Below are 27,651 nucleotides of genomic sequence, written 5' to 3'. Positions count from 1 at the left end.
CATATTTTTAGGCTCAATAGTAGAGATGAATGCAGAGAATGCAACCAAATTCCTTGTTTTTGGGCTGGTTTGCATCACAAATTCAGTAGAGAGATGAGATTTTCAACCAATTCACTGGGAAAAAAATGTAGATACTATGTGTTCTATTGAATCTCTAAATATTATATCAAATGATTGAGATGATCCACATTCATATTTTTCTATAAAAATTATCCCCTAAAAAAAAGAAGATGATTTTTGTTAAGTATTTTAAATAAGTCCTGAAATCATGTTATGAATTAATAAATACAATTGAGTAAATATATATGTTGTAGTTAGAAGGATACTTAATATTTTGTTTTGTTATTTCCATCACAAATTCACAAGTTTTACTTTAGCGTTCAGCATATTGCAATCATCTTCATCATCATTAATGACAGAGGAACATGTATTCAAAATGTGTCAACTGACACCACTTCACTGAAAAAGTATTTTACGTAGATAAAAAGCATACACATATATAAAGACTGCTAAAGTCTTTACCAGCATTAGTTAATTTTTATTAGATCCAATGTCATTAAATGCTTTAGCGACATTTACAAAAAAGTGCTAATTGCCGCTATATTTAGTGGCAATTAAGCTATTACAGTTAATTAATTACAGCTAAAGATCATTTTTGGTGTATTGATTAATATACATATATAGTACTTATTGAATCCCTTTATATATTTACTCGTATATTTCGTCGGATTTTGTTTTTGTTATCACCATTACCAAATTCGTCGATTTTATGTTAGTAGTCAACCTAATGCAATCGTTTTCCTCTAACGGGGATTAGGATTGAGCTCATGCCTGTAAAATTCAAGTAATATCAATATGTACCTTGTGGTACAATATTAGCCTTTCACATAAAGTTTAAATAATATACATTGTTATGAGTGGCAGAGCCACATATATTCAAAAAGAGTCAACTAACACCCGTTCATAGAAAAAGTATATACACTATGTGTTATGTTAATCCCTAAATATATATCAAATGATTAATGACGATTCAAATTCATAATTTGAGTGGATTATCTCAAAAATTAACTTTTCAGGAAATATTCAGTTAATAAACCTCATTAATTTCTTTTTACTTAAAAACAAAGAGGCAATATTCAATTAATGATTGCAATTAAAAGTCAAATTAGGCAACTTTAGTCAAAGTTCAATTGATTCTATTAAAAAATATTTATAATATGTAATAAAATTTATTCAAGACATTAGTAACAAAAATTAAATATCACTATTTCAATCCATACTTCACACTATCTAATATATAACCACCGAAGCATTTCTTAGAAAAACATATATACATATAATTTTAAAAATATATCAAATGGAAGATCCAACTATCATTGAAAGAGTAGAGTTGTTATTTTCACCAGTTGGTGGAATTCCACTATGAAGATTTGCCCGTTTTTTAGATCTGATTGCTACTTCTGCTGAAGGAACAAATTTGAAACCTCCTTCAACCCACTTTCCATCCGAATCTGAGTGGCCATTTAAAGTAACGTTTCATGGTTTCAATGGATGGAGGGATCAACAAAAGAAATGGAAAGAATGGGTTGAAACGATAGAGGCTATCCATCGCCTTGTATGGATAGTTGCAGGATTTTACAGAGCGCTAAAAGGTTCAACTTATAGAGTCCAAACCGACGAAAATTTAATCTTTGGGCTGGTAGAGAGGTGGTCTTGTGAGACTAACAGTTTTATGTTTCCATGGGGTGAAGCTAATGTTAGTCTTGAAGACATAATGATTTTGGGAGGGTGATCTGTTTTGGGTGACTCTGTTAAGTCCCCCCTTCAATCCCATGAGTTGGTAGATATTGAAGAGTATCTTGAGAATGCGAGAAGAGAACTTATCGGATCAAAGAAAAATAATCGCAGTAGGTGGTTGAATCACACTGAACCACTATTCATGAAGTAATTCAACCACCTACTGTGATTATTTGTCTTCGATCTGATAAGTTCTCTTCTCGCATTCTCAAGATACTCTTCAATCTCTACCATATTAGGAGATTGAAGGGGGTACTTAACATAGTCACCCAAAACAAAAAACCCTCCCGAAACCATCATCTCTTCAAGACTAATAGTAGGGACACACCACGGAAACATAAAATTGTTAGTCTCACAAGACCACCTCTCTACCAACCCAAAGATTAAATTTTCGTGTGTATGGACTCTATAAGTTGAACCTTTTAGCGCTTCGTAAACTCCTGCAGCTATCCATACAAGGCGATGGATAGCCTCCATCGTTTCAACCCGTTCTTTCCCTTTCTTTTATTGATCCCTCCATCCATTGCAACCATGAAACTTAACTTTCAATGGACACTCAGATTCTGATGGAAAGTGGATTGAAGGATGTTTCAAATTTGGTCCTTTAGCCGAAGTAGCAATCGGATCTAAAAAATGGGCAACTCTTCGTTGTGGAATTCCACCAAGTGGTGGAACCAACAACTCTACTCTTCTAATAATAGTTGGATTTTCCATTTGATATATTTTAAAATTATATGTGTATATGTTTTTCCGAGAAATGCTTCGGAGGTTATAGAGAGAGTGTGAACTATGGATTGAAATAGTGATATTTAATGTTAGTTACTACTGTCTTGAATAAATTTTACTACAGATTATAAATATTTATTAATAGAATCAATTGAACTTTGACTGAAGTTGCTTAATTTGACTTTTAATTGCAATCATTAAATGAATATTGCCTCTTTTGTTTTCAAGTAAGAAGCAATTAATGAGATTTATTAATTGAATATTTTTCTGGAAAGTTAATTTTAAGATAATTCACTCAAATTATGAATTTGAATAGTCATTAATCATTTGATATAATATTTAGGGATTAACACAACACATAGTGTATATACTTTTTCCATGAACTGGTGTTAGTTGACTCTTTTTGAATATATGTGGCTCTACCACTCATAACGATGTATATTACTTAAATTTTTCGTGAAAGGCTAATATTGTACCACAAGGTACATATTGATATTGTTTTACGAAAAAATATAAGAAAAAGAAAAAAAATGACTAAGTTTCAATAAATAAATTAATCTTATGATTTAAGAAAAATCGATTTCCAAGTTACAAAGTCGCCACTTAATTTTTAATAAAAATAAAGAAAAAACTTATAATTATTTTCACAAGACTTAAATAGATAAAATCAGTTGAAAAGGGGTTCGAAGTTCAAATATACATTCCGAGAAGGTGTTATATATATATATATATGGGGCAAAACTTAGATTACAGTTCTATCCTTACACTAAATTTAAATGTTATAAACTATTTAATGAATCAAATATTGAATAGTAAATAATATATTACTACGTGTGGAGCTCAAGATCCTCAAGAAACGACGATACATTATCTATAATCGAGAGAGTTGAAGGAACAATGATTCAATATTTTAAAAGATGAATAATGTAACGTTTGAGAAATTTTTCGGAGTAAACAAAGTAAAGAAAGGTTTAGCCTTTCAAATTCCAGCCACGTGGCTTTGGCTAGGTGAGAATGGGATGACCCGTTTTGACAAACTAAGTGTAAGTAAGTCTTTTATATTTCAAACACGGACATGCTCACTATATATTGGGCCGCTCAACATTTCTTTTGGGCTTCTCAATTTGGTCTCATGTTTTATCACAAGTTTAGTATATGACCAACCTCAAAATAGATCCAAAGGTTATCATCCACACAACAACATTGTACAATATCTCATAATACTATTCTAGAAATGTGTGTTACACATTTATTCGTTGATTTTTGTTCGTGATGTTTTTTAATGGACATTGTAATTAGTGGTCTATATAGAATTTATGATGGTATGATTAGTTTTTTCTTTCTATATTATAAGAAAATATGTTATATTTACCCAAAATGGACATGATGTAGTATTCAACATGACCACAACTTAACATTTTATTTGAAAATTAAATTTTGACATTTACAATGCACTTGAGAAGGGTACATTCTCAAATTCATGAATAGTAAAATCGATTGATATTTATTATCGTTATAAAGTACAATCACACCACAAATTTCAATTAAACGAATTTTCTATGATCCCCTTCATTCTTCTCTCATTAAAGAAAAATAATTCTTATAATTTATTGAATCACAATAAAAATATACACCATATTATTGGAAAAACAATGTAATGTATGTTTTCTAGTGTAAAACTCACACAAAATGGATGTACTATCTGAAAGTCAACGAATTAATCTATCTCAAATTGTTATGGAATTATATTGATTAGACTAGTATTTTTTTTGTCAAGATGTATATTATGATCATATATTTTTAGTAAATACCAATAGATTTTAAACAGATAAAATATGTCATTTTCAATATGGAAGTTATATGAAATATTTTGGAATAAACGTGCGTCCATTTTCAATACAAAATTTATACTCCCTTCGTTTCAAAAAGAATGACCTAGTTTGACTTAGAACGGAATTTAAGAAAAAAAAGATTTTTTAATCTTGTGGTTCTAAATTAATGTTATTTCAAATGTACCAAAATATCATTTAATCTTGTGGTCTTAAACATGTCACGTGTAAAGTTAAAGTTAAAGTATTGTCAAAAAAGAAAAGGGGTCATTCTTTTTCAAACAAATTAAAAAGAAAATAGGAATACATCACCGCTAACTTAGGTGATCTCACTTCAAATCATCGCCATCACAAAAAATCCTACTTAGGTGATCTCACTTCAAATCAGTTGGTGCTATTAATCCATAATCACCTCTACAAGGTATATGACACGTTTAATTTTAAAAAACTATTTTTATCATATATCTATTTTATATAAGTGTTAATTTTTGTATATATGTTATATATTGTTGTTTTGTACTTGATAGTTGTTTGATGAGAGAGATAAAAAGGCGAAAAAATTCATCGATCATTGATTTTTTCGTGATGTTTTTTTAATGGATTATTAGATTTTACAATGAAAGAACTTTTATTAGTGGTCTTTATACAATTTATGATGATATGAATAGTTTGCTCTTTCTATATTATAAGAAAATATGTCATATTTATCCAAAATGGGCATGATGTAGAATTTAGCATGACCTTGATTTGACCTTTTTATTTAAAAATTAATCTTGGATACGTACATTGCACATGTATAATTCAATGTTAATTTGTGCAAACTTTTAAAAATATTAAAAATAATATTTGAATAATTGTGTGATGAATTTGACAAAATTGAAAGGGAAGGATGCATTTTCAAATTTCATTCAAATGAAATTTAAGTGATTCCCTTTATTTTTTTCTAACTACTTTCTGGACACGTGCATTGCACGTGTGTCTCATGCAATATGTTATAAATTCATTAGGTAGATTACAATTCAATGAAAGTATGTATGTAATGAATACTAAAATGCAATAATTTCAAATAAATGTTATGATAATGATTTATAGAAAATTAAATTAAAGAAGACTAATAGTATTATAAAAAAAATAACATGGCATCCTTCTTAAGACTTTAATCATAACATTATATAAATGAAAAAAGAAATATAAAATCGATACGTAATTTTCCAAGTTTTTGTCAACACCTTCTCTCATATTCAATCAAAATTCAAAAGTCTTCTCCATCGATACAAACTAAAGCATTAATCAAATAGAAAAATCACTTTATTTTTTGTAAAGTGATATATATAATCAGACTAAGGTAGATATATCACATACTTTAGATGTTGATGGCTTCACTACTTTACCTATAAAATGAAAAGGATAATTTTGGATGTAAGTTTCATGAAACAAAAAAGATGAATTTATATAGCTAAAAAATAATGGAATACCAAAAGACATCTTAAAGTTTTAAATTAAAAAATAGATAAAAGAGAACAATAAGAATATTAAATATATATAGTGAACCTCGATTAAATATGAAAGAGTAAACAATCTTCCGTTGAACACATGAACTCTCCATTTACTCAATGTAATAATTGATTATCACTAATATTTAAACATGCAATTAACTAAATATTTATAATATTATACTCTAGTGTAGGGCAAAATGATATTTCAACTTTTTAAACTTTTTTTGTTCTTACTTTTAGTATATATATATANTACATATATGTACATATATATGTACATATATATACGTATATATATATATATACATATATGTACATATATATATACATATATGTACATATATATGTATATATATATGTATATATATATATATATATGTACATATACATATATATATGTATATATATATATGTATATATGTATATATATATAGGTATATATGTATATATATATATGTATATATGTATATATATATATGTATATATATATGTACATATATGTATATATGTATGTACATATATGTATATATGTATATATGTATATATATATGTACATATATGTATATATATATGTACATATATGTATATATATGTACATATATGTACATATATATGTATATATATGTATATATGTATATATATATGTATATATGTATATATATATGTATATATGTATATATATATATATGTATATATGTATATATATATATGTATATATGTATATATATATATATATATATATATATATAAAAAAGTAATTCTTATTAACTTAATCATAATAAAGATATACACCATATTTAGGAAAAATAATGTAACTAATGTTTTCTTGTTTTAAGATCATACAATATGCATGTACTAATTGAAAGTAAACAAATTTATCTATCTCAAATTGTAATGGAATTATATTTATTAGACTAATATTTGCTTTGGCAGGATGTATTTTATGATGAGTTAGAAAGTGCTGACGCCTTTTTGTAAGTTCTTATTAATTAGGGCTAATTTGGTTTAGTACTTAGTTTATTAATTAATCCTATGTTTTACCCATTTTAATTATTGTTTAAACTTACATAAAATTCATCTACTATGAAAAGTAGTTGATAAGCATCGAGTATTGAGTGTGGTCCTCGCTAAATTTGTGATAAAACATGTGCCCAATGTGAGAAGCCCAAAATAATGTAGAGAGGCTCACCATACTTAGGATATAAATGTCTGAAACAAACAAACAGACTTTAATCGTTTTATCATTGGGTTACCGGTTCTTAAAGAATTGGGGATTTTTTTTAACAGGTCAACTGATAATTTGACAATAAATTAACTAATTATATATATATCATTTAATGTATAAAGTTTTTGACATAGAGTTTTACTTTTATTTCTAGTTGTGATCTGAAATTTTTGATTATTCTACAATGTGTCAGTATTACTTTTTTAACAAGATGCAGTCTATCAACTTATATGTATGTTTCATTTGGTTTGTCATCGTGTTTTTTAGTGATTTTAAATTATAATTTTGTGTCAAATTTTAATGGTTAAACTGATAATCAAACCAATAAATAAATAATTAATAAGTTAGTATCTTAGGCCTCATTTGTTTCTATTAAGATTAAGAGCTTTGAATCTGAATACACATCTGAATATTAAGATTATCTAAGTGTTTCGATCTGAATACACATCTGAATATTAAGATGTGGTCTCTAAATCTGAACACTAAATAATTAATGTTATTTGTTTTCAATATCTGAATGTGGAAGTGAAATTGAACATTATATTAATAAAATATTATAAAATTTTCATTTCAACAAAATATATCACTTTTGATTAAAAAAAATTAAAAAAAGTTTTAATAATCATGATTTGGAATACTATTTTTTCATTCAAAAACCTTGATAAACAACAAGACACCAAAAATATTATTTACACACATCAATACAAGAAAATTATTAATATACAAAAAGTATTTGAAAGGATTTATGAAAACTTATCAATTGGAGAAAAAAAAATGGTGTTTGATTGAGAAAAGAGAGAAAGGAAATTTTCAGTTATGAGATTAAAAGGCGCCCAAAGCCTATGATTTGTTATTTGATAACTTATCAAATGAGTCTGAATGTTGTTGAGAATCTCCTACATATCTTATTCGTTCAGACCTATTAAGAGGTTTTTTAAAAATTAAAACAAATGAACTTAATGGGCTGAATCTGAATCATTCAGATTCAGACCTAAAAATCAAACGTACTTATTGGGGTGAATCTGAATGATTAAGATTCAGACCTTCATTAAGTGCAAACAAATGAGGCGTTAATGTTCTATAACGGCTTAGCTTATCTACTAAGCGGTAACCGATATATCGAAACAATAACTTTAGAACCGAATTGTACACAAATATATCATATGTACCCCAAATGAACATGTAAAACTATAAACCTAATTATCAATATTAGGGAAATTCCCATATATCTACCAAATATAAATATATTTATCAATTGTTTACATAATAAGAAATTCGACTTCAATCTTCTCAATTTAGGCTTAATAATATTATTAGTCCTTATTCTCAAGTGTCGATTTCAATACTCCAAGTAGGTTTCTAACAAATCCAAGTTCGCATCAATTTTCAACCTTATAATTGCAAAACCTAATTCTAATTTTTACTCCACAAAGGCAAAAAACAATACAAGTCAAATGAGTCGAAAAGGAGCTATTATTTGTATTTTGTGATTTAGAAATTTAATCTTTATTAAAAAGTTTAGGAAACTTAGTTTAGTTAAGACGTGTCTCTGAGATTTCGGTCATAATATAGGAATACTTATGTATTTTTCCTTTGCGGTTTTATATTTTGTTGGAGACTCTCGTTTAAAAGCTTAAGATGTTACGGAGAGAAAAATTTCGACACGAACATATCAGACATCTCACATTTTGTTGTGCAAGAAGTTGTTTGTCTTACGAATTTCAAGAAATCATATCACTGTATTGGAAGCTTTCACCATCAATGCTGTTTATGGGGAAGTAGGGTGTCGAATGGGCGGGTTGGGTTGAAATTGAAAATATTGTAATGGGTTGAATAGAAATCAGATTGGGTCTTGACCCGCCCAATTTTACTTTGGGCTCAAATGGGCTAAAAATGGGTTGGGTCTTGACCCGCCCAATTTGACCCGATTAATTTCAATAATTTAATATATTGATAATTCACTTTTATAATCACAATTTGAATTTTCGCTCAAGAATTTTTTGTTTAAAAAGTAACAAATAGATAGATAAATCTAAAAGATGTTAAATAGATAATAATTCATACCTCTAATATAAGAACATACCTTAATAAAAAAATTAAAAATAGGTTGAAATTGTTAATTGAATTGGGCTCAATTGAGAATTTCCTTCAAATGAGTTAAGCTTGAATGAATTGAGATTGAACTCAATTCTAATTATCTTGAGTCCAACCCTTAAAATTCTGAGCGGATTGGACGGGTTACATATGTTTGGGTTCATTTTTTATACCTCTAGGGGAAGCAACTCGATCTTGTCGTGCTCTTGCTTTGTTTCAGGTTCAAGTCAGTAATATACCATCAAAATAGTGTGTTATAATTTATACTATTGAAGTAGCAAAAAAGTCAGAAAGATTGAGAAATAGAACCATCTGATTTCATTCGTTCTCAATAGCCACGAGATGATCAATGCAATAGCAAATTGTGCAAGACCTGTTACATTTGGTGATTATGCTTTATCTTGTAATGTTTTAGTCCGTGGAATCACTTGAAATCTGTTGTTTATAAAAATCAAAGTGAAATGCATTAGAGATACACTTTAGATTTTTGTAATTTGGTTGAGATGAACTATATCTCATAAGACCAAATGATCTTTAGCGGTAATTAATTAATGGCAACAACTCAATTGCCGCTAAATCTGTTTTTTTAGCGGCAAGTAGCGATAAGTGTGTGCACAAAATGTAATTCTCAAAAACTTATATATTCTGTGAAGATTTTAAATTGTAACTGGTTTTTTTGTCAAGCTTCTTTTGATATGAGGTCGTCATGGACTGAAATTTTGACGTCTCTGTCAATATTCTTCAGGTTATGGCTGATAATCCAGAAACAAGAAAGGATGTCATAAAAGGTAAAGTTAGTTCTTGAAATAACACCAATTGAAATGAAATTTACGCCAAACTACTTGTTAAAGTGAATCAAGTTTCTCTAAGAATTCGTTATATTGTTGTGTGAGAAACAGTTAACTCTTCTAGTAACTTATCTTTGCAGCTAAAATACCACATTATTTCTATCCATTTCTCAAGTCTTGTGGAGTATGTGATCATCACCGCCTTGGGTGTTGTTGGTGCCCTAACAAAGGTATCCGTCCATTTGAACAAATATACACACACGTGTTCTCCATTTTTGGAAGTGCTACTTCATGATTCTGATATTTTGCTTGCTGGTGCAGTTTGATGATCCATATGGATCACATGCCCTTCATTTCTTCTTGGAATCGGAAGCGGTTCCTTTGTGCCTGGCGTGCATGGATTTATGTGATGAAATGTCGCGGAAGGTTAGCCTTCTTATTTAGGTCCATTCTGTTCTATAAAATAGTTTTTCTGAATTACTTCGCCAGTTTATGGTGATATTCTGTTTCTTGGATCTCATATGAAATATGAATTAATGTTGTACCTCCATAGGTTGCACTCTCATAGTTATGAAAATTCTGATGCAAGAGAAGGGAATGTCCTACTGTTGTGCAACGCCTGAATGCTTCTACTCGATAGTACAGGTATCGAGACTCGTGGTGGAGAAACTTTCTCCAAAACCTTGTTTGCTGCATCTAGTATATGTGATACAGTGTTATCTATGTGTTTCAAAAATATGAAGTTTCATCGGGTAAACAATCTCGTCCCTGCTGCTCAAGTTTGATGATTGCGATTTCTCTGTAAGTATCAACTATATCACTCTTGGATTTATTGTTTGATCAACCTTCACAGTGCAGGCCATGTGATGCATTCGTAAGACAAATTCCTCCTCAGCAATTTGATAACACCTTTAGGTGCACTCTTCTTGTGAGTTTCATCTGCTCTCATTTACTGTCACAAAAAGCCAGTTACAAAAAAATATTTCTGACTTTAGTGCTGCAATGAGTAAGTTTAGTAACCATTTCTAAAATTAACACGTATTGTTTTTATATATCATTCCTATATCAGAATACCTTAAATTTGTATCATCTATATGTCTTTTCAACTACTATTACAGCTTCGTGTGCATAATTGTAAACTTTTGTATGTCCTTGCAGCATGACCACGAAGTTTCATGGATGTTGCAGGTGCTACATCTCAATATTTATGGATGTCTATACTTTCCACCGATTGAAGATAGAAAGAGGATTGAAAAGAAGGCTGCATTAAGTTCAAAGCGAAAGAAGTGAAGTTGTTCTGTAGGAAAAGACAGCAAATAATGACCTCAGTAGAGGGAAAATATGTTTTAAGTTAACTGTTCAACTGTTAAAAGCTCGAGAACTTCTTGAGCCTCCTTAAGACTGAGACTTTTGCTTTGTGTGTGCTCAATTGTATATAGCTTTGTTCAGCTAAAATGAAGTTATCTGTTATTGCTGAAAAAATAACAATTTTCTGTATTGCAGCTTTGTCAATATCTTTCTTTCACTGTAGAAACAATGTATTACGTTCACAAGATATAGACAATATTTGTGTATACATCATCTTCCCCACATCTCACAGATGGAATTTCATTGGACATGTTATTGTATATTGCATACATTCTAAGCTTAATTAAAAAATACACGTACCGTTATATCTGACAAATGTTCATAGTACTGTTCTATCAGAGAAATGTTCATTGTTTCATGTTTTCGCCTGTGCATATGTACTACAAAAGACAATTAGAAAAATATGGTTCTGTTAAGTTTGGGATGTTAATAAAGCTTGTGTGTAGTGTGCTAGCCCCATAGGAGCACAAGAAACCACCATACAAAGCTAAGGGTTATTGGGTTTGTTTCTTCTTTTTCTGGAAAACAAATGAGCATGTGAATTAGTTTATGTCTACCTCTCCAAAGAGAAAAAAAAAGAAGAAAACAAGCTCTTCTACTTCTTCAGTTACAACAAAATATCCGGAGATAAACGTGTCACTTCTTTGCACCCATTCAAGAAATTTAAGATAATAAGCTACAAAAACAAGCATATTCTCTTATTATAAAATACATGAACAGGTACAGCTTGATTACATGAATATTGAAGTCAAACCACACGAGCAAAGTGATGTATCAATCCTTGGGAGAAGAAATGTTGGATTTTGAGGGAATGGATAGATTGGTCTCGAGCATAAAAGAAAGATCATGCATCTGTGACATTATACTTTCTATATTCATATCATTCTTCGATGGATTTGATTCAGCATGAATGGCTGCATTCTCTGAAGCATGTCCAGCATCGTCACCAACCTTGCTTGGGGTATCAACGGTACTAAAAGATATGAAATGAATTATAAGAAATTGTTGATTGAACTCGAGCGTAAGAAGTTAACAGTTAAATAGTAGTAACAAGGAAAACAAGAATTCAATCATGGTTGAACAAGGTAAAACTCTCAAAGGTCAGATGTATCATTATTTCGCCAACTTGTTAAAGAAAACCTTTTCCATCTATTTCTGAATCTCTTTCTTCTACTGCTCTGTCTCAGGCAGTGTACAACCCAGCATCCCTAAGTTATACTCCACTGAAGAATAATAGATAATCTCAAATTTCACCTTGAATACTCCAGCCACATCCCACGGTTACACTATCTCAAGAACAACAGACAGACTTAACCAGCAAACTAATACAAACCAACTGTCCTGAACAGAAATCAAATCTATTCTAACAGGCCTTTTTTACCTTTTGACAAGCTAGAAATGGTTTAACTTTTTTTTTTTTTTGAGGGGGAAGGGGGCTATCGAAAACAGACTCTACCCCCACGCACACACACACAAGCACACGCATAGGTAGGGCAAGGTCTGCATACAGCCCACTCTCCCCAACCCCACTTGTGGAACTATACTGGGTATGTTGTTGGGGAACGAGCAGGGGTTGGTTGGATTTGAACCATCGTTGCTATTGTTGTGAGTTTACTTTTCTGGGACAAGGGAACACACCATCCTCAGCCCCTGCTCCCAAAGAGCCCACGTAATCTTACTTCTCCAGGCTCTTCCCTTTCAATCTCTAAGCCATTAAAAAATTTAAGAACTCTTCCATGAACATGACTGTATCTTTTTTCCCATGCTTTGAAATTCTTGTTTTCAGGTGTGGGTAGGTCAAAGGGGAAGAGGAGTCTAATGAGAATGTGACCTTGCACCACAAGGATGTAGACACTTACCACTCAACATCCAGTTCCTACTTCTTCAGACTCAAATTTGCACGAAAGTTGAACCATAAAACTTCTAAGCTATCTTAAGCTTATTATATGCTTAGCTACTCCAAGGAACTTTCAGTGGATACTGCAGTATTTTTTTTTTCTACAAATTTCTGACTAAATTCATTATATTTTACTTTCAGAGCCATGGTAGAAGCCTGTGGTCTTCCAGATTCTTTCTTTTTTATTGCTTTTTCTGACACTCGTATTCTGTTATTTTAATATGTTCAGAATTCAGATCTAATTCCTTTATTTCTACTTTAATTCTATTTTTGGTTCTAGGAAGGGGAGAGCAAGGGTGAAAGAGAGAAATTAACTTAATTCTGTCCCCAAGGTAATATTTAGATAATTTACTTCCAATCATTTTGTATAGAAGGAAGTAGATCCAAAAAAAATTATACTTCCTTTCCAAATGGGAAAAGCTTATGTGGAGGGATCACCTCCTTTAAATTTACTTCACCTCCTTTACTCTTAATAAGGGAACTCAACCTAGTCTCACATTTCCTTGTGCTCTTCCAGCTCCTTCTCTTTTCAACCCAACCACAGTATAAGAGCCATAGTTGATGCCTATGTTCTTCAGAATCTCCACAAATAAAATCAGCCAATATTGAGGCCATATAATGAAATAATAAAAACATGCGCACACCTGAATATGGTAGGAGCTTCCAAAATATCTCCATTCCCTTCCGCAGAAACACCTTCTTTGCCAGGTGCACCTGAAAAAGGATCTGACTGCGAAAAACTGCCAAAATCCATATCTTCAAGATTTGAACTAAAATTTGTTAGTTCTGCATCATTGTTATTGTCACTGTTGCTTTGCGCCAGCATATTCTCAAATGGATCTTTGCTGGGTGTAGAGGTGGCAAAAGTATTCCACTCATCAAAAGAATCATGATCTCCATTTGTTGTATCAAGTTCAGGTACAGGTACATTCTCAAATGGATCTTTGGTGGGTGCGGAGGAGGTAAGAGTATTCCACTCATCAAACGAATCAAGATCTCCATTTGTTGTATCGTGTTTAGGTGCAGGTGCATTATGAGTCTGCCATGTGTCATCTTGAAACCAATCAATGCTAGTTGAGGGGTCGTCTGAACTATTTTGTAATTCAGCATTCTTGGGTCTGGAAATTGGAAGAATTTCCCCAGCTTTCTGTGATGCTTCCAGATTTGCACTATCCCACAGGTCAACTGCTGGCCAGTCATTCGCTGCAGGAGGGACTTCTACAACGTCCTTCAGTTTCCCATCTGTTGGGCCTCCTGTGGTTCCAAAAACTGTGTCTAACTGAGCAGAAAGATCAATATCTGAGCCAACCAAAGCATCAGTTGATTTGGAACCCTCATGGTTTCCAGAACTAACTGTGGAACTCGTATAAGTGTCAAACGCTGCAAAGGAATGCTGACCCCCAGAACCAACTGCAGAACTTAGAGGAGAGCTAGATTCGTTGGACACATTCTGCTCTCCTGAACCAGCAGCTTGAAAATCTGCTTGCCATCCAGAAAAGTCATCACTTGTTTGTATATTAGACGAGGTCACAGCTGGTTCAGCAGATCTGAGATTCTCAAACAAACTAAGATCCTCGTGGCTTCCAACTGTTTTATTTGCTGCAGACCCAATATTATCGCTTGTGACGGTCTGTTCTTTGTGCGCACTGGATATGTTCTCCCTCTTTGGAAAAGAAAGAAAGTTATCCAAGTCAAATCCAGTCGGATCGTAAGAGCTTTTGCTTAGCTCTAGCTTCTTGGTCATGATAGTGTTGTCTGTCTCCAGCTCAGTTGGCCATCTTATTTTCAGATCAAGGAAATCAGATAAAAGAACTTCATCATGAGGTGAACTCGGCCCCTTGTTCACCTGATTCTTTTCAGTAGCTGCTCCAACCTTCTCCTGGAAACCAAATGGGACAAGTTCTTAACATATAATCCTAATTCGACAAGTTAACAAGAGTCTATCAGAAATACTAGAAGGCATAAGAAAAAAGTTAATGAAGGAAGATTTAGTGAGAAACAGAGACTGATATACACTTCATGGATAGTGGATTCGAGTACCATTCAACCAACTAAGTCTTTTTTATATATAGATTTTCAACAAAACACAAAGAAGCCCAGTCTTGGATTATCCGCCCTCTACAACTAGAAGCAAGCCAGACATTGAGATAAAGCAATGAGCAAAATTGTGATTTGAGATAGAGGAAGAAAAACACAATATAATCTAGCAAGGTGGACTCGGGGCACCACTGCACTTACTAATTCCTCACCATTGGTTAGAATTGAGTGTAAATATACCAGTTTCTAAAAAGAATTTTAAAAAAATCTCTCATCTTGCTTTATCGTTCTCCTGTAACTGGTAGGAATACCCATACTCATATAAAACCCAGAGGTGTGTCCTACTGATCAATAAAGTGGGTTGAGCACCATAAGGTCTCAGGTTCAAGTCCTAGCATATACAAAACACCAGGTGATTTCTTCTCATTGTCCTAGCCTTGGTGGACAGAGCTACATGGTAACTGTTGGTGGTGGGAGGTGGTAGATATCCCATGGAATTAGTGGAGGTGCGTGCAAGCTGGTGTATAAAAAAAACTACCCCTATAAAGCAATAAGCAGAAGGGACACCCCATACGATCTACCAAGGATACTAAGTTAGAAGATTTGAAGAACACCAGCACTCACTAATCGCAGGTCACATAACTCCTTCTGCAATAGTGATCTATCCCGTCAATCCCACCTGCGAACTATCCATTCTAACCTATCTTTGCCTAGCAAGACATGTCTAGTTCTCCCTCCACTTGCCTATCTCGGTAGGAAATTGGTAGAGTCTCTGATTTCAAGAAAAAAGCTGAGGCAAGAGCTATACCTTCTGGAACCAGAACAATAACTGCTATAAAGTAAGGAGATGCCCAGGAACGATCCCTAAAACAAAGACGCGGAATGCTCCACGACTAAGTATACTCATTCAGACTTGCTTTTGTTCAATTATTAAAAAAAACGCACAGTAGGTTAGAATCCAGTATAAATACAATATATTTTCAAAATAAAATTCAAAATCCTAATCTGCAAATAATAGAAAAGATCTGATCTTGCATTATCAATACCCATAACAGGAAGCAACCAACACTATCTCATAGAGAAATAAGCAAACTGAGTGTGTTTCAGGTAGAGAGACCCGACATACCGATCCATCAAGGCGAAGAGCTTGGAGAAACCATTGATAGCCCACAGTGGACTTAAATGAAATGGGTTCAGGAGCAACGTCAGGGTTTTGGTGCAATTTGTGGCCACAATATATGCAAATCAAGGACTGGAGCCCTCTGAGAAGCCTACCTTGGCAGTGCTTACAGCGGAGATAGGGTGGAGAAGGATCGAAGGCGGCGACGGTGGCGGAAAGAGAAGGCATGGCCGGAAGTGATGAGTCATCAGGGAGGTAGTCGGGTAGACCCGCTTCGGTTCGGGTCAAGATCTTGGCTTGTTGGATCAGATCACTTGGGAGCTCGAACGCCATTGTCGAGCAAATTGAACAGAGTGTTGTGTTTAGTCAGGATTATTTTTTTTTTCTCTTCACTGAAATCTACTGTCCGTTCCAAGATGTAAATATACTTTTTTATTATTTATTTTGAGTGAACTGTTGAAAACATTTTCAATACCACCCAAATTCTAACTACTCGTAGCAACTAAGATAAAAAAAACTATATAACTCGCACGTTAATTACTTTAGGGGGTTATCCACATGAAAGGTTTTGAAGTCATGAATATTATTAATTAATAATTAAAAATAAAAGTTACATATATAAAAAAAATGTCAATTATGCATAATAATACTATTAAGTAATTATTTGAAGAGGAAATTTTGAAAATACATTTTACAATATCACACTGATGAAGAAAAATAAAAAAACATGCTAAATAATTTATTAAAAAAATAAATGTGATCGGAGGTGATAGAAACGTACCACATCATCTTATTTATTTCTAACATTCTAACTTTATATGTAAATAGATATATTGGTTGTAAGTAAATAATAAAGAGAAAATAACTTAAAATATTTTTTTAAAATTGTTATTCTGAAATTATAATCAGAAGAAGGTCTAAAAAAAAAGGAAAAGAAAGTGGAAAATTAATCTATTAGGATTGGAAATTAGAAAGATGTGAGTTATGAATGATTATTATTTACTCCTAATAAAGTAGTATGTAAAAAGTTTTTGTTGTAAATGTTCCTCTATTAATGAAAATTATTTTTAATTAATTGAGTAAACTACTTTTACAAAAAATCAATTAATTTAAATCAGAAAAAAGGTCAAAAAAAGAAGATAAATGTCACATCACTTTTTTTATGTATCTCATTTCAATAATTAAGAGAAGTTAAATAAATTACACTTTTTAGTTTTAATATAATTAATGTGACTAAGGGGAAATTTTTTCTTCATTTTTTTCATTAAATAATTTATTCATTCATTAAATTTTTTAAAAGTACTAAAAAATGATTAATTTATTTTTTGTTTAGTCTATGACTATTTTTAATATGATAAACTATATCAGATTATTTTTAGGGGCATCAATATGCAATAGCTATAAGAAATGTATCATGTGCAATATTATATTTTTCAATTGTGACAAAAATTGAAATATTAATTACAACTTGACGAAAAAATTACATAAAAATAAAACTATATAACTTTTCATCTTCATTCATTCGCATAATAATAATAATAATAATAATAATAATAATAATAATAATAATGTTTATTGAGCTTTCTAATGTGTTGATTAGTAGAGTTTCATAATTTCATTTTTGTTGAATAACATGAAATTATATATCTAATAAAAAAAATATAATCAAAACAATACATGAATGAATTAATCTTCAAAATATTTGGAAATCATTCAACTTTTTTACTAATATGATCATCTTCTTGATGAAATCTTGAAATTATTATGATTCCTTCTTCATTTTCATAAACTTATATCAAACTAATGCAAACATCAATTTGATGAATCTTGAAGAATATATCTATGATCTTTATCAATATGAAGATCATATGGTGAACTTATTAAGTACACGATTGATGAAAAAGATGAAGAAAAAAAATGTAAAAGAAGAAAAAACTATACTAATAAAAAGAAAGAATGAGAAAATGAGAATGATCATTGAACATAGATAGTTGTTATTTATAGTTTGTGTAAACCATAAGAATAATTAAAAATAAGTTGAAGAGACATATTATTTAAGTAGGGAATGTAAATAGATGGAGGTTTTGTTGTAACTTATTAGGTATAATTAGAATAATAAATATGAATGAATTTTTTAATTAATAAATAAATTATTTAATAAAAAGAAATAAAAATAAATAAAAAGAAGAGGAAAAAAAAAATTATTATGGAGACCATAGAGAGGTGCCACATCAGCTCCTCTATGATCCTCCTTTATATATATATATTGATTGTTATTATATTTTGTGTTTTTTTACGACATCTTCATTTTACACATAATAATAAATTTGAAAAGATATTTTCTCACCAAATTATTAATTTTTTGCAATTACACTTGATTATCTACTATTCTCTTTGTCTATCTAAAATATCATATACATATTGTCCACACGAGAATAAGAACCAGCATTGACACTTGCAAAAAAAATTAGTTGAAGTATGTTTTGGACCATTTTAACTCTTTTATTCTTGTGCTTGGCACATTATTCTTTCCATTTCCAATTCGGACATCTGCTTTCATTTCCCTTCTTTTTTTCTTTTGTAACTCCTGTCAAAATAGTCTCTCCGGGCTCTCCCTAACAAAACGGACTGTACCCGAGAGACTCGAAACCTAGACCTCTGACTAAGGATGAACTGATAGAAGGAATATTTACCATTCCCCTACAAGCATTTTGTCACCATACTGAGAATTACAAAGCAGAAAAGACGAAGAACAAGTGTCCTATGGATTCAGGAGCATCAAAACATAAAGGACAATCCAGTGTTTTTTGTGATTTCTACAAACCTATCTCTAATATACAATCTTCCATAGTGTTACTTTTATTAATAGAAAGTGGCACTAGGGAGCATCATACCATATTGTTGAATCCGAAGGCAAAAGGGACACTTTTTTAAGCTAAAATGTCTAAACGGACAATCAATTCGTAGAAAAACCAAAAGGTAGTTGACGATGAACCAACCAATGAAATTATTCAACTGCCTTTCGATTGCTAACCTCCAAACATATAATCTTCAAACCTTTCCACCTGCATCTTATCTCCATTTTGCTCATGACAACCACTTGAATTAGAACAAAGATCTTATTCCAGCTTCTTCTGATAATACAGTACTGCATATGCTGCAACCATACTTGGTGTACAATCAGAAAGCGGAACACTCATCTCCACCCGAGTTGAGAAACCCAAGCTAATCTCTGGAGGCCTAAGCAGCTTAATAACCTTCTCAGCAGCAATAATTTGTTTTTCTCGAAGGTTGTCATCAAGTATTAAATCCCTGCAATTTAAAGATTCCCAAGTGATACTGTAAGCCATTTTAAAGATTTATAGCATGTACTTTCAGACACATAGTCACACAGTTGCAGCTCTCTAATTTTCATCTTTAAAAACCTTTTGTGCCATCTTTGATTGGTTTCATCTGCATTTTCTAACAACGCCAAATAACAAACTGCAATGTGGAAGAAAGTATAATCTCCTGCATCATGGTCAGCTCATCCATTTCTTTAGTATATATTCTTTTGATGAAAACATGCACCATGAAGGTGCTGGTGCGCAGTACAAAACCTCAGTTCCTTATAAATGCAGGGAGCTGAGAAAGGCTAGCATGGACTCCATGTCATATACATTCAAAAGATTACACCAGAACTCCTAAAAATACAAGGACTTATACTTCAACCTGTGTATAGGTATAACTTTTCCTTCAATACTCTCTCTTAATTCTGCCCCTTCTTTTCCATATTAGTATTATTATTGTTACTCTCTAATTATCTTTTTCTTCGATTTTATTGTTAACTGGCAACTGTTGTTTCCTTTGCTTCGGTCTACTTTGATGTTGTTACTGTTCTTTTCTCCATTATTTTCAACGTGGCTTCTTCACTACGGTATTTACTTTTCACACATGCTTTAAAATGCTTAACTTGAGCCAAGGGTAATAACGAAAGCAGACTCTCTACCTTCACAAGAAAGGGGTTAGGTCTCTTACACACCATCCTCCTCGGAATATACTTGTGAGATAACATTGGGTATGTGGTTGTTGTTGTAATAGTACCCAAAAAAGGGCAAGCAGCTTATGCATTTCATTGGAAGATATTGTCCAAGACAGTCATATTACACATCACCAAAGTTTACCTAAATTGCTCCAGATAGAGTGAGAAACCAAAAAGGGATAAAGATCATTTAGAGGAAGCTTACTTGAGAAATGATGCCAATTTCGAAGGTGTGCATTCCTGGAAAAGAGCTTCAGGAATTACGGCTGAATCCAATAGAATATTAGGAAGAGAGATGTATGGTATAATAGCTTTGTAACGTATGAACCATTCTGTCAGGAGATGGGCTCGATATGCAACAACACATGGCAGTCGTGCAAGCTGCATCTCCATTGCAACTGTACCTGAAGTACATAGTGCTACACTGCTAGCCTGCATTATGCAGAAACGCAGTTCAAGTTATCAACTCCACCTTGAAACATGGCGTAACAATTTGATATTCAACAACAAAAAATTCAATGTAATCCAAGTGGGGTTTGGGGAGGGTAGGATGTATCCCGACCTTACAGGCCTTTGTATGGTAGGGAGGTTGTTTCTGATAGACCCTCGATTCGAAGGACAAGTTATAGAAGTACGAATGGCAATGGCAAAAAGTGAACAACAATAAAATGGACTCCACGGCCTATACCCACAGTTAAAGCAGCAGCAGCTAACTGTATAGTTTTTTAACATTATCTTTATTCTACAGATGAACTACTCCTGCTTCAAATTATGTGACATATTTTGACTCAGCACAGAGTTTAGGAAAGAGGGAAATACTTATGAAACTTGTGGTCTTAAATATGTCATACATTTGTGTGGCTATAAAACGTCCGTTAAGGGAAAAATGAAAAAGTTCAAGTCAAATTGTTTCCTGATACAGAAATGTGACAATTCTTTTTGGAACGGTGTAATGGAGAAATTGTTTCACATAAAATGGAACACTCATGAACAGTAAAATAAAGGGAAAAGAAAGGACAGTCATACACATGGATCCACGTATTATCTCCATCCTTAAATTAGTCAAACACAAAAAATGTCACTTCTTTATGTCTGAAAAAAAAAGTCACTTCTTTATTCATAAGATGATTTGACAGTAGAAAGATGCCCTTAGGCTTTGTATGTCCCCCTAAATAATTACAAACAATGAACTGAAGTTTCAGTGTTTGGTAAAATATACAAGAGAAAAGTAATGGTGACAAAGCGTCTAGTAAATAATGCACACACAATCCAAATACTAACAACTATATTTAGGAAAAGTCTTGTTGGTTAGACAAAGATTATCTAAAACCAATCTTGGTGTAACTAATGACTACTGAAACATCCTACACCAGTTAAGAATCTAATCCACATTAGAACTCTTTGGATTACTAAAAGCAATGAGACAACTTGAGAAAGACAAGAAAAAGTTTTTTGAAAGATTTTACCAATTGAAAAAAATTGAAAGCCAAGTGCAAGTCCTTTTCACTTGCTTTTGTTCTAGATTTTTAATAAGCTTCAATAGAGCTTGATATATGCTACCTATCATCAAGGATAAAACTAGAACTGACAAAATGGTTCCCAATCGACCAGCCTTAAGTAGCAAAGATTTGGTCATCATTCTTGGATAAAAGATCCCCCCCCCCCTCTAGACCCATCAATGTGGTCCAAGTGGCTGACTATTCCCAGCTAACAGTGACTATCAGCCTCTCAGCATTGCGAAGAACAATTCCATGCAAAGAAGAATGAAAAGATGCTAGCATTCCATTGCAAGGCGTAAGTAATTGAGGTTTGTACCTTATGAATACCACCAAGAGACTTGCCCCTTTTTCCAGTTACACCATATTTCAAAATTGAATCATTTTGGTCACAGTATGTCTCAAAAGAGTTGAGCTATTCTAGAATAGTAAACATTCCAACTTTTCCTGAGCCCCAAAAGTACAAAGCCTGAATAGAATACATAACTCTAGTTCTAGCTACTTTACTAAAAACTGTATAGGTACAAGCTCAAGTGCTTACACTAAATGAATCGTATTTCATCTGGTGTGATCCTCCAGAAACCAATACAACAGATGATGGCCACTTACGAACAGCTTTACTGATGTAGTCTTCCACATGTTTATTGGGTGCCACATGAACTGCTGCTACCAAGTTCGGAAAAGAACCTTTTAATTGCTCCAAAGTTTTTGAGAATATGGGGAACATTGGAGTAACCTCCTGTAATCTACTTCCAGGAAGCAAGGAAATAACTGGGGATCCTTCAAATTAAACAAGAAACATAATTAGAAAGCTGACAAAGATGATCGAAACTGAGGGATTATTAGCACACATGACACAACCAACCAATGAAAAGAAAATCGATATCCATTATTTTGGGTAAGACACTGGAAGGAGAGAGAGATTTTAACATAAAACTGGTGAACACGGGAAGCAAAATCTTGCATTGTTAGATAAATGTCAAATTACAGCAAAAAATAGAAATATACATTGTTCATAAAAATCGAAAGCTTTTCACACATTAAACACCTTTGTACTTTCAACACGAAAATAAAACTGGGTAACAATATGCACAAACATAGTCTACTATGTTACGGCAGTAGCTTTCTAGAAACAGCATCTTACGAGTTAACATACCCGATGATATTCCCAAACCAGTTAGAAATGCTTCAGCATTTCCTTCAATTCTGTGTCTTCTTTCAGTGACATCCTTCCCCTAAAATTCAATATAGAACTACATTAATATTCCTTCCGTCATTCAACTATATTAGATCATAATTCACTGTTGCGTGGTGGAATAATTTTGATCCCTTCTTGTTCATATTTCTTATTCATTTCTTGTTTCTTTGCTCCCCTGCTGTGATTCACCAGGATTCATACAGAACTACTTAGAAGTTGTTAATTGGCAACAGAAAAATGCAATTTCAAAAGTTAAAATACCATGCTCTGACCTGAAGACATTATGACGGAATCACTCTATCAGAAAAATCATACAGAATTTCTAAGTGAGTCGTTCCTGATAGGAGTTTATCTATCGTACCAGCGAAATCATACATGAATTCTCAATAAATTGCTTCTTGAAAAGAAAGAATATCTGCATGCCCAAAAGCTAAAAAGCCAGATTATAGTACTAGAACTTAGAAGGCATAATTTGAGTGGTGAAGGATGCACAACTACGTCATTAGTCGTTATTACTGCTTGTCATGTACCAAACGTTGAACAGAACACATATCAAAATACTAATTTACCTGGCATTCCGGGATATCTTCAAGGGTGGGATGACCAACAAAGGTTGCTGCTAGGCCATTTGATCTACAGACTTCTGCCTCAAATGGAAGAATGCATAATACATGATCCACAAACTGAAGAAGTCCTTTAAGTCTTGCTTCACCACCTTTCCAGGCCCAAAATGATGGTGATACATAATGGAAGTGCAGCGGGCTAACCATCCCCTGTTGAACACAAGTAGCTGCAAAATGTATTTCTTGTATTCCTAATACCTTATTTTTCCCAGTGCAAAGGTAAACTTGAAAATCTCTTTCGAACTCACAAAAGCTACAGAGCATTACCCCTCAAATGCTTTAGGAAACGGAAGGAAAATCCTTTAGCGTCTACAGTGAGTACGACATGAGGCTTAAAAGAAAGAGCAGCTTCTATAGTTTGCTTGAGCCTAACCTGTCATTTTAAAATCCAAATAAGCTCCTTAGTTCATGCATATATCATACCATTCAGACAGCATTAATCTTTTTCCTTCAAAATGTCACTTCAAGTAATCACTTGGAAAAACCACAACTTGATTTTCTTTATGCAGATATTCATAAGTATCCATACTCTAAATTGATTAAGATACGGCAGCAGCTCCCAAATGCCCATTACTGCAATATCCTCCATCGGGAACAAAGGATTCAACCCTTGCTTAGACATCATCTTCCTGTAAACATACACAGGAAAAACAATGATAATTAAGGAGTTGACAACTTGACTTACGCCTGCTGCACTATTGACTAGTGAAAAGCATAAGATACTTTCAGGTTTCAATTTTAACTTTAACAAGCTACAATTAATTGTAAATAAGGGTTCTGAGAAAGAACGAAAACATCTCAAGACATAGTTATCCATTATGCGAACACTATAGCAGTTTAGAATCTTAAGAGAGTACCTCAAATTTCCTACTGAAATTAAAAGTTACTCCTACCTTTCAATTCATTTGCACTACTTTCCTTTTTAGTCCATTTAAACTACATATCTTTTAGTTTTAAGACTACCAAGATTCAGAAGTCTTTATCATTTTTTAAACTATGCGTCAAGTCAAAACCACGACAAACAAATTGAAAGAGGGGGAGTACATACAAAGTTGCAAAAAAGAACTGTTATTGGCAGACCTAGAAAACGCAGAAAATATGATAGCAGATAACTAAAAGAAAGTTAAACGTTACCCTCCAACACCAGCAAAACGAACAGGCAAAGGAGAAAGCTTTATTAGAGAACCCATTACACGGGACCCAATTGTATCGCCAGAAACCTCCCCAGCAACAATGAAGACCCTGAGTTCGCCATCTTTTGAAGCAAAATCAACTGCAGATTGACTTGAAACTGAGAATGTTCGTCTCATCTTCCGCATCAACTTCATGTTTACCCCCCAATTCACATTCCAAATTCTTCTAAAAACCATATCTTTGCAAACCTATCATCAAAATAATATACACAAAATCTTAGAGAAACCCTTAATTTGATAAGTACTAAAGCAGTAAATGAAAAGGGAATTCATCAAATCACTGCACTTGATTCTTCTTTTTGCCTGGAAAATGGCACAGAGTGAACAGATTCACCAGCTCTCCTTCTCTTCTTTCCCTTCTTTTAGAGAAGACTAGCAAAAAACACCAATGAGAATTTGGTTCAAAATCAAATTGTCTTCAAATCATAAAATATCATTTATAATTTATTCTAATTAAATAAATGATTTTGTGATAGTAATAATGTACATTTAATCAAATGCAAAATAGATTTAATTGTAGGAATAAGACAAGTATTCCCATACTAATCAAAATTTTACAGATACATCTATTATTTTTTAAATTTACTTTTTATAATTTTCTACATCTTTTGTCTTACGTGGCACATTTCGTGACTCCACGAAATTAAGGCGTGTAAGAGATATTTGGATGTCAGGTAAGCCAAAAAGGTACACAATATTACCAAAAAAATGATTTTAAAGGTAATAGAACATTAGTTTAGTTAAAATGTGTCTTTGATATTTCGATCGTAATCTAAGACTCTAAGGGATATTTCTACCTTTTCCCTTAATTTTATATTCTATATACGTATATTATCTATTTAATTTTTTTGAGTTCCAACTAAACTTCTCGAATTTGAATTAAGATCTAGGAGATAAAATCAATAATAATAAATAAAGGTGAAGGAATGGAGTGTTGAGTTAATTATAATGTTATTACTTAAGTGTAATGCAAAGACATAAATACAATATACATTTCAAAGGAGAAGATATATTTATTTCAAAAACAAAAAATAAATGTAATGGCATTTAATGACATTAATCTTGATATTTGTTTCTAAAAAATTATTAACATTTCTATTTGCAAACTTTTTTTTTGTAATCCTATATAAAAAGTGATTTTGGTGAACATAAAACAGACCACACTATCAACAGAAAAAGAGAAAAAAATTATCCCCATTTCTTCTTAACTTATTTTTAGAATATTTTTTGGACAACCTCCAACCTTTCAGCCATGAATGCACGTATTTGAGAGAAACTGCGAAACCATGAAGAGCGACCGGCTACAACAATTTGCATCGAAGTCGAACCAAAATCACTTTCAAGGTAGTGATTTACCATAAAATAGTATTGTAATAAGTTATTTACTACTTTGTAATTCCAATTCAATATCAATATTGTAGTAGTATTTTTTCCAACAATCAAAAAGTGATTTTCCTTACCTACAATAATATTGAGAAATAGTTATTTCCTAGAAAAAAATTTGTTTTGATCTCTCAAAACTTTGACCCTTTGGACGGAAACAATTTTATACACTGGTCACAAAAACTTTTAATTTTCTTTGAACAATCAGGAGTTAATTATGTTTTATTTAACGAACCTTCTATAAATTGTTCTAACAGTATTACGGATTCTAGAAATATTGTGGTTGTTGATGATGTTGTTAAGAAGAAGTTTAAAAAGGATAATAGAACTCTAAAGGGAAATTTGCTAAATCATATGACTAATCCTTTATTTGATTTATTTGTTACTTATAAATCTGCGAAAAAAATATGGGATAATTGAAAAAAGATAGTGATGATACAGTAAAGAAAATATATGTTGTCGGTCAGTGGATTAAATTTCTAATGGTTGACAATAAGACAATTATGGAACAAGTTCACGAATAAGAAAATTTGGATGTTGATATTCCCAACGAGGATATGAAGATGTGTGAGATATTTCATGCTAATGTTCTGCTTGAAAAAATCTCATTGTTATAGAAATCAATTGAAGCATAAGAAAAAGAATTTTAACTTTCCAAAAACTTGTAAGTCATATGAGAAATGAAGAGGCGAACAGTCTCACTTCTGGTACTGCTGTGAGAGAGTTTCAACAGCAAACAAAAGAAAGACTTGAAAAAGAAAAATCAATTTAACAAGCCGGAGAATCAAATTCAAAAATCTAAAGGTCTTTGTTTTGTTTGTGAAAAACTTGATCACAAGGTTGTCAAGTGCTACCAAAGAAAAGGGCAAGATTCAAAAGCAAGAAGGATAAAGTGATGTCCAAGTTCATCTTGTTGAGGGTAATGAAGTGATAGATTTTATAGTCGTTGAGACAAATCTAATGGCTAACAAAATTGATTGGGAGCTAGACACATGCGTTTCAAGAAATTTCTATGTCAATAAGGAGTTATTTCATGATTATGAGGAGCCCACTTGATAGAATATGTGCCTTCACTTAACAAGTAATGGACCAGGTCCCTTACTACACTCCAGAAAATTACCAGAAAGTTAAATGCAGTAAAATCAACACAATGATTTTACGTGGAAACCTCCTTGCTTAAGGGAGTAAAACCACGACCTGTTCCACAGGATTTTCAATCGTTTTCACTAATCTTCAAAAGCAAAAGTAAAACACGATTACAACAAACGTAAGAAAGAGTTATCAATCTTACAGTTAAGCAACAGTCCCTATTGCTTAACAAGCCTAAGTAGAAAACTATCTACCCACTAAGCTATCCCAC

General features: G+C 32.2%; 2 protein-coding genes and 1 pseudogene across 2 annotated transcripts; 1 reads left to right on the top strand and 2 right to left on the bottom strand.

Moving 5' to 3' along the window:
• Positions 1–8,146: 8,146 nt before the first annotated feature.
• Positions 8,147–11,245, top strand: LOC107025221 (annotated as a pseudogene).
• Positions 11,246–11,895: 650 nt separating this feature from the next.
• LOC107024183 lies at positions 11,896–16,843 on the bottom strand. The gene is made up of 3 exons (XM_015225098.2): positions 16,384–16,843; positions 13,865–15,099; positions 11,896–12,296 (listed from the first exon to the last, which is right to left on the bottom strand). The coding sequence occupies exons 1-3, from the start codon at positions 16,708–16,710 to the stop codon at positions 12,098–12,100; spliced, it is 1,761 nt and encodes a 586-aa protein (XP_015080584.1). The 5' UTR covers positions 16,711–16,843; the 3' UTR covers positions 11,896–12,097.
• A 2,277-nt stretch (positions 16,844–19,120) lies between these two features.
• On the bottom strand, positions 19,121–25,319 carry LOC107024305 (probable lipid-A-disaccharide synthase, mitochondrial). The gene is made up of 9 exons (XM_015225263.2): positions 25,195–25,319; positions 24,850–25,097; positions 24,245–24,344; positions 23,983–24,088; positions 23,662–23,882; positions 23,051–23,129; positions 22,436–22,674; positions 20,604–20,830; positions 19,121–19,689 (listed from the first exon to the last, which is right to left on the bottom strand). The coding sequence occupies exons 2-9, from the start codon at positions 25,083–25,085 to the stop codon at positions 19,497–19,499; spliced, it is 1,401 nt and encodes a 466-aa protein (XP_015080749.1). The 5' UTR covers positions 25,086–25,097; positions 25,195–25,319; the 3' UTR covers positions 19,121–19,496.
• Positions 25,320–27,651: the final 2,332 nt, after the last annotated feature.

This window comes from Solanum pennellii, chromosome 7, assembly GCF_001406875.1.
Source record: "Solanum pennellii chromosome 7, SPENNV200".
NCBI classification, from domain to species: domain Eukaryota; kingdom Viridiplantae; phylum Streptophyta; class Magnoliopsida; order Solanales; family Solanaceae; genus Solanum; species Solanum pennellii.
The sequence above is the reverse complement of the archived record's forward strand: the minus strand, read 5'-3'. Positions and strand labels throughout refer to the sequence as shown.